Source organism: Onychostruthus taczanowskii, unplaced genomic scaffold, assembly GCF_017590055.1.
Source record: "Onychostruthus taczanowskii isolate IOZ18803 unplaced genomic scaffold, ASM1759005v1 scaffold14, whole genome shotgun sequence".
NCBI lineage: Eukaryota > Metazoa > Chordata > Aves > Passeriformes > Passeridae > Onychostruthus > Onychostruthus taczanowskii.
Window position 1 is genome coordinate 6,517,023 of NW_024498573.1, and position 8,559 is coordinate 6,525,581.

Below are 8,559 nucleotides of genomic sequence, written 5' to 3' on the forward strand. Positions count from 1 at the left end.
CAGCCCGCCTTTTCCGTCACGGCGCTGCTGGAAGTGGCGTCACTTCCGGCCGCCGCCTCCCGGCAGCGGAGCGGAGCCGCCATGTCCACATCGCTGGGCTCCAACACCTACAACCGGCAGAACTGGGAGGATGCGGTGAGCGGGGCGGCCGCGAGGGGCCGGGACAGCCGGCAGCAGCGGGCCTGGGCCGGCGGGGCCCTGCTCCGCCGCGGGAGCGCGTGGGGCGGCAAGGCCGCGAGGCCAGCGGGGTGCGGGGAGGCGGCCCCGGGCCGGGACCTGCCCTGGGGACCGGCCACCCTTCCTGGGGACCCGCCACCCTTCCTGGGGACCCGCTGCCTTTCCTGGGGACCCGCTGCCTTCCTGGGGACCCGCCGCCTTTCCTGGGGACCCGCTGCCTTCCTCGGGACCCGCCACCCTTCCTGGGGACCGGCCACCCTTCCTGGGGACCCGCCGCCTTTCCTGGGGACCCGCTGCCTTCCTCGGGACCCGCCACCCTTCCTGGGGACCGGCCACCCTTCCTGGGGACCCGCCGCCTTTCCTGGGGACCCGCTGCCTTCCTCGGGACCCGCCACCCTTCCTGGGGACCGGCCACCCTTCCTGGGGACCCGCCGCCTTTCCTGGGGACCCGCTGCCTTCCTCGGGACCCGCCACCCTTCCTGGGGACCGGCCACCCTTCCTGGGGACCCGCCGCCTTTCCTGGGGACCCGCTGCCTTCCTCGGGACCCGCCACCCTTCCTGGGGACCGGCCACCCTTCCTGGGGACCCGCCGCCTTTCCTGGGGACCCGCTGCCTTCCTCGGGACCCGCCACCCTTCCTGGGGACCGGCCACCCTTCCTGGGGACCCGCCGCCTTTCCTGGGGACCCGCTGCCTTCCTCGGGACCCGCCACCCTTCCTGGGGACCGGCCACCCTTCCTGGGGACCCGCCGCCTTTCCTGGGGACCCGCTGCCTTCCTCGGGACCCGCCACCCTTCCTGGGGACCGGCCACCCTTCCTGGGGACCCGCCGCCTTTCCTGGGGACCCGCTGCCTTCCTCGGGACCCGCCACCCTTCCTGGGGACCGGCCACCCTTCCTGGGGACCCGCCGCCTTTCCTGGGGACCCGCTGCCTTCCTCGGGACCCGCCACCCTTCCTGGGGACCGGCCACCCTTCCTGGGGACCCGCCGCCTTTCCTGGGGACCCGCTGCCTTCCTCGGGACCCGCCACCCTTCCTGGGGACCGGCCACCCTTCGTGGGGACCCGCCACCCGCGGCTGAGCCGCCCGGGAGGGCTCTGCGCGGTGCCCGGCCGGTCTGTCGTTGGGGCGCACAGGGAGCGGGCTCCCCGCCGCCGTGCAGGGGCTGGAGCAGCCGCGGGCGCTGAGCTGGGCCCCGCGTGTGCCCCTGGCCGCGTCCCCTCGAGCTGAAGGCTCTCCCGGGTGGGCCCAGTGCAGGCAGTCGCTGCTGAGGAATAACGGGGGCGGTGGTGCCTGCTGCAGTTCAGGCACTGACAGGTTCAGATCTCAAGAATACGTTTTTTATTTGGTTATTCTATGTTTTACTCCAAGCTAGAATAGCGAGCAGATTATGATTCTGTAGTAATTCGGGCCTGGGTGGTGGCTTGCAGCTCTCCCAGTGTCTCTGGATCCATTTGCATTTTTTAATCTGTCTGATGAATTAAACTAGATCATTTTTCAGAGTGTGACTTGAATGCTGTTGTGATGGCAGAGCTTGTTACATTTCTGATTTTCTTCTTCCTCGCTTCAGGACTTCCCTATCCTGTGCCAGACGTGTCTTGGAGAAAATCCCTATATTCGGATGGTATGTGCCTGCTGGACCCTGCAGCCCTTCCCTCTCTCTGGTGGCCCTAAACCTGTGGGTTTGGGGACTGGAATAGGGCTGGGTGCAGGAGGAAGTGCTGAAGTGAGCACACACTCCTGAACAGCTGGTTCTGCACAGCAGGATCTGGTTCCAGCTGTTGTTGGTGTGTAATATCACAGTTAGGGGTGTGATTTAAGAACAAATCAGTCACAAAGGAGAGCAGATGATCCAGCCCAGTGGCTGCTGTGCAGGAAATAGTAGAAAATGAAATTTTAGTATTGGCAAGCTCCAACGTGGATAACTGTGAGCTGCTCAAATTCTAATTTGTGCAGTTTCTAAAATGTGACAAACATGCACCCCTAAAATTAAGTTAAAGGTGTCTGATGAAGGTAGTTTAAACTCCTGTTTGTTTTCCTGCTCTGTGCAGGGTGAGTCAGTCCATGTTCTGTTGCTTTTCTCTGCCTGGCCTGGTTGCCCATCACCTACATTGACATTATCTCCTTCACATTCATGTTCCACAAATTTTCTGAGAGAGGATGGGTTGTTCTTATGCAACATAACCCTAATGCTACTATAGGGGATATCTCTAAACCTGTTTGTTTCCATGGGTTTAATGTAACATCATCTTTCCTTAAAAAGAGCTGATAATGCTCCTTTTCATTCTCACCTTTCACCAGTACAGGAGGTGGGACTGAAAGTGCTCTGTTTTTAATGAAAGTTTCTCAACCAAAAATGTGTTGAGAATATTTAGGATTTATATTTTTTGTCCTGCTGACTTTCCAAGGTGCAAGCCAAATACATAGGGATGAGTGAGTCTAAATGCAGCATAATTATGAATAAAACAACTGTGTTATCACATCAATGATATGTCTCATGTTTTATGTTGAGTTGGTGATATTTCATGCTTTTTTATTTTTTATATTTCAGACCAAAGAAAAATATGGAAAAGAATGCAAGGTATGTTTGTGTGTTTTGAAGAAAGATTGTCAAAATTGGTGCAGATCTAGGAGCAATCCATTTTAATGATTAAAAACCTGTCAGCTTCAGAAGAGTGCTTATCTGGGTTAACTTAAAATATTTATGTAATCAGTTTTTAGGTCGGTCTGCTGTGCTTGTTAGACAAAGTCAGTTGGTCCTAAAATAGTAAAATTATTGAGCAAATCCTGAGTCTGTGTAAACAAATCTTCATGTTTATGAGAATGAGGTTTTGCACATACTGTTGTACTGTATGTGAAGTTATTGCAGGATTTTAAATGATCCATGTTTTCTTGGGTGAGTTTGTTGTTTTTCTGGAGTTTGGGTTTTACTGTGTGTGCTATTCATGCTATTTGTTGATTTGTGTTGGCTGTCCAAGAAATAAGCCACAATTATTTCCAAGAGCAAGAAATACTCAGGGAAATTAAAGGAGGTTTTTGCCCTTTAATCAGTTTTCATCTGAGGTAGAGAAAAGGTATAATTTGGAGTCTGTACATACTGAGATTGTATCGTGTACTCAAGGTGTAGGTGCAGAGGAAGCAAATGCATCATTCCATGAGATAAGAGGGAGCATCACTCCTCTGCACCAGAGCTCTTATAACCTCTTCCAGGTTGCTGCTGTGCTGGTGCCTGATGCACCCATTGTTGTAATTCATCTCTAGAAGCTCCACACTGACATCACCTGGAATCAAAGACAATTTATGTATCTTTGAGTAGATCTGCACTTAAATAAATAAACAAATAAATAATTGCAATAAATAAAATGAAAAATCGCGACCAAAAAAAACCATCTTCCCTAAAACTTCTTCCTGTCAAAATAAAACCCCAAATAGAAACAAATATTTCCTGAGCTCTGAGTCTTAGCTTTGGGACAAAGAAGTTGTATTCATGGTTTGGAGAAGCTGGATGAGTTTGGAGTTTGTTTCCACGCCAGAAGCAGGCAGTAGCTGTGTGCAGGGTGATCCCAGTGCCACCTCTGTGTCCCAGATTTGTGCCAGGCCGTTCACGGTGTTCCGCTGGTGCCCCGGCGTGCGGATGCGCTTCAAGAAGACAGAAGTGTGCCAGACCTGCAGCAAGCTGAAGAATGTCTGTCAGACCTGCCTGCTCGACCTGGAATATGGTGTGTACCCAAAAACCTCATCCAGCACTGAGACCTGCCCTCTGAAATGGGAGCTGTGAAATCATTTAAAATGTGTGCATGTAATTGGCACTGGACAGTCCTTGAGAAGAACAGGTCATGTCTCTTCAGAGGTTCAAGGGCAGAGTGGTTTCCTTGAGCAGCAGATGATTTTCCTCTGGTGACTGCACACATTACAGAAATCACTGTTTCTGCTCTTTCAGCTTGTTCTTCATATGGATTGGTTGGGGGTTTTTTTGTTTCATTTTAGGTTTGCCTATCCAAGTTCGGGATGCAGGACTCTCTCTTAAGGATGAAATGCCTAAATCTGATGTCAACAAAGAATACTACACCCAGAACATGGAGCGAGAGGTAAGTGTAGCCAGCCATGATGATGCTTTTTGGGTGGCTGTGTGAGGGGAGGAAAGGACAGCAATGACCTAGCTTCTCTTAAAACCACTTGCTTGCTCTGGTTTTGTGCATTAGTGTTCAGTGCTGATATACACATAATTATTTGTGTTCTGCCTGCTTTTAGATAGCCAATTCTGATGGCACTAGACCAGTTGGTGCACTAGGAAAAGCTACTTCTACCAGTGACATGCTGCTGAAGCTGGCCCGAACCACTCCATACTACAAACGCAACCGTCCTCACATCTGTTCCTTCTGGGTGAAAGGAGAGTGCAAGAGAGGAGAGGAGTGTCCCTACAGGTACAGACACAGCTTGGACAGTCCATCTCTTTACCACAGTCAGATGCAGCTTCCCTTGGAGATGCTGCAGTGGGCAGGAGACACTGCAGTGATTTGGGTCAGGGCAACACTTGCATCCAGTGCCAGCAAATGAATCTCTGTGGTGGCAAGTTGGTTTGTGAGAAGTTGGCTGTGTCCTTTGCCAAAGCAGTGACTGCAGCTCTTCTCTTGTGTAGTCAATTTTTCCCCTTTGTGGTGTCAGTCCCCTCAAGCAGAGATCTTTGTATTTGAACAAGAGGCTGTTTCAAACCCAGCTCTTGTGTTTTGTAGTGCTGAGTGTTGAGCTGTCAGAAGCACCATTCATTCAGAACTTGACGCAGTCCTTGCTGCAGTTGAAGTGTTCAGAGCTTTGTTCCATTTTGGCATGTTTATGTGGACAGGGTTAAGGATATAATTGACCTGAGGGTTTCAGAAGGGAAGCTGGCAGCTACAGTAATTTTAATCCATTCAGTCATCCCTGATGTTATAAAATGCTTTGTTTGCTGAACCTTAGACATGAGAAACCTACGGATCCAGATGATCCTCTGGCTGACCAGAACATCAAAGATCGTTACTATGGAATTAATGATCCTGTGGCTGACAAACTTCTGAAACGAGCATCAACCATGCCTCGTCTAGATCCTCCTGAAGACAAGACTATTACTACACTGTATGTTGGAGGGCTTGGAGATACCATCACTGAATCAGATCTCAGGTGTGTTGGTGAATTTGTATTGCCCTTGCCTTTTTGTTTGACACTTTGATAATGGCTCTTCAAATGAGAAACAAAAATAAATCTGGCTTTCAGGTTTTTTTAATGGGGAACTGGTTGGTGGGCAAGTGCAGAGGAGTGCCAGCTTGTTGGAGAACAGGCACAAATGCTTTGATTAAAATTTATCTCTTTAAAGATGAGTCATCCCTTTGAGCTGTTGGGGATACTGTGTAGCCCTTTTTTGGAGGAGGTCTTGTATCCTCTAGCTAGTTACTGAGAGAAGCTGCTGCAGGGCTTTAATTACTCCATAATTTCACGGAGGGCTAATTATAATTAACTGATTGATTATTGATTTCTAATGATTTGTTTGAACTGGGAATGGAGAAGAGAGTTTTTGAGCATGCCTATTTCACCTCCCTATACCCTGTGACTAGGAGGAGTGGGGAATCATAATAATTTTTTTTGTCCCATACAGAAATCACTTCTACCAGTTTGGGGAGATCCGGACGATAACGGTGGTGCAGAGGCAGCAGTGTGCTTTCATCCAGTTTGCCACCAGACAGGCTGCAGAGGTGGCTGCTGAGAAATCCTTCAACAAACTCATTGTCAACGGCCGCAGGCTCAACGTCAAATGGGGAAGGTAAGTGTGGGGGGAGGAAGCCCAGAGGATTTGCAAGTTCTTCTCTCAGCTTACAGTCTTGATCAGCAGGATTGGGTATTATGCAGAAGTTGATACTTGTTTGGTAAATAGTTGGGGTCCTCTTGCATTTTGGTTTTCTTTTTACAGTGAGATCTGGCTTGGAGATGACAAAAGTAGCATAGGGGATTTCTTGGCTGAGGATTATGGATGAGTTTTGGTAGCTTTGCTCCTAGTCCATCTCCTCTAAACACTGTTTGCAAACTTGGTACCATCTGTCTGATGTTCTGTGAGTTTTTCATCTTTGGCCTGAAGAAATGGATCTGGAATAGATAATGTGAAGCCACTGTGGTATAAATATCTCCTTATCCTGCTTTTCTCGTCCTTGTTCTCAAACTTTTGTCTGTTTTTCAGGTCCCAGGCAGCAAGAGGAAAAGAAAAGGACAAGGAAGGCACTACAGAATCGGGGATAAAGCTGGAGCCAGTTCCAGGACTTCCTGGGGGTAAGGGAGTTGTATTCATCTCTGAGACACTTAGTGCTGACCCACTTCCATGAGCAAGGCTGCTGTTACACTTCCAGGAGCAGTGTCAGTTCAGGATGGTAGAGGCAGTGATGAGCCCAGAACAGTTACAGTAGGTTTGCAGCAGATCCAGCTGGATGGGAGATGAGCTTTGTCTAGGAGCAAATCCTTGATGAAAAGAGAGTTCTTTATGTGATGAGTGAAAAGTTAAAGCTGAATTCAACTTACTTAGGTCACAGATGCTCGCAACCCACGCTTTTAATGTTTTCTTAGTCCACTGAGTGTTGTATGACGGACAAAGCAAAGCTGGTTTCAGATGAAGGAAATTGGTGACTGGGGTTTCAGGGCAGTTCTACTTCTCAGTCCAGTTCATACATGCAATAGTAGCAAGTTTGCCCTTGTGAAAGTGTGGGTTGTGCTCCATCTCTGAAGGCAGACACCTCTGTGTGGGTTGTGCTCCATCTCTGAAGGCAGACACCTCTGTGTGGGTTGTGCTCCATCTCTGAAGGCAGACACCTCTGCTTGTCTTGCCTGAGAGATTTTCCATAACCATGTGTACTTTTTCTGCAGCCCTCCCCCCTCCTCCAGCTGCAGAAGAGGAGGCTTCTGCAAATTACTTCAATCTACCTCCAAGTGGCCCTTCAGCCGTGGTGAACATTGCCCTGCCACCTCCTCCTGGCATCGCTCCACCGCCGCCTCCAGGTACCTGTGTTTCCCCCTCACGTGGGGGTGTGAAATTCAGTGTTAGACAGTCTCTTCCTCCTTGCCAGGCCATGCTGCAGTACTGATGCATGCCCTGAGCTGATTTTCCTCATCCCTGATCACACAGTGTAAACGGATGATCTAAACTGAGCTGTCAGCACAGTTTAATTAAACTGAGCTGCCTGTTGTGGTTGGTATTTGCTTGCAAATTCCCAGGCATGTTAGAGGTCACTGTTACTGGTACTGGGACCTACTCAGTGCTTTTGCTGGCTGTGTAAATGCCACGTTAACCCGGACTTCAAAGGGTAATTTTGCAGATGGCTGAATGCTGGCATGTCCTTGGCTCTCTATATGTCTATCCAGAGATACGTTTTTTTAAATGGAATTTTGGACTCTCACAGATGTATTTGCTCTGCTCTGTGGTTGAGTAGGAAACATTTAGATGGGTATTACAGACACCTGCCCAGTTCCCCCCACCAGCTTTTATTTGTAAGGATGTGTGTTGGGTAGGGATTGGCCCTAGTTGTGCTGAAAAGTGGGGCAGGAGTTTGGGGAGATGGGAGATGTGCACATTTGTGGGGCACAGCTGTCAGCCAGCTGTGGTGCCAGTACTTTGAAGCAGCAGTACACACACATCAGGTTTTCTGTTGCTTTGCCTGAAGCTGCCAACTTTTGTTTCTGCAGGTTTTGGACCACACATGTTCCACGCCATGGGGCCCCCACCTCCCTTCATGAGAGCCCCAGGCCCCATCCACTACCCATCCCAGGATCCCCAGAGGATGGGTGCCCATGCAGGAAAGCACAGCAGCCCCTAGCACGTCCTGCCACCCTCATCCTTGAAGTAAATGTTATTTTCTAGTTACCATGGTAGCATCATATGTTGAGCTGTGGGTGAGCTAGAGATGCCTTATTTCCCTGCTTGCAGCCACAGGGCAAGCTCAGCTCCGTGTCTCCACTTATAATCGGGTTCTTGATACGTCCCACGTCTTTCTATTAGTGTGGGGGGTGGGTGGGGGACAGACAGAAGGGCTGTCAGGGGTCTGTGGGTCTGGGGTACCAGAATTAAAGTGCTATCTGTGTATCCCATTGGCACACTTTTGAAATAAACTTCTGGAAAAACAAAACCAAGCCCTTTTCAAGCCCTTTTGATATCCTCAGTTGGGACGTTATGGACTGTTAAAATGTAACCAGAGACTCTTTTCTGTCAGGTAACTAATGATGTATTATTCCAATGAGTTATTAAACCAGGACTGAATAAGAGTTGAAAAACGGGTTCATCAGACCTGCCAAACCCGTGGCTTGGCCTTAGCACTACACAGAATTTTTCTCCCTCCTATTTCCTGACTTCTTGATTAAAAAAGACCAGAAAACA

The 8,559-nt window shown here is 49.7% G+C and overlaps 1 protein-coding gene across 1 annotated transcript; it reads left to right on the plus strand.

The window, feature by feature from the left end:
• Window positions 1-29: 29 nt before the first annotated feature.
• RBM22 (RNA binding motif protein 22) lies at window positions 30-8,311 on the plus strand. Its single transcript, XM_041397963.1, has 11 exons — window positions 30-135; window positions 1,744-1,797; window positions 2,725-2,754; window positions 3,760-3,892; window positions 4,161-4,261; window positions 4,425-4,597; window positions 5,130-5,330; window positions 5,803-5,967; window positions 6,379-6,467; window positions 7,056-7,187; window positions 7,872-8,311. Exons 1-11 carry the CDS (start codon window positions 82-84, stop codon window positions 8,000-8,002), a joined length of 1,263 nt encoding a protein of 420 aa, XP_041253897.1. The 5' UTR covers window positions 30-81; the 3' UTR covers window positions 8,003-8,311.
• The last annotated feature ends 248 nt before the right edge of the window (window positions 8,312-8,559 follow it).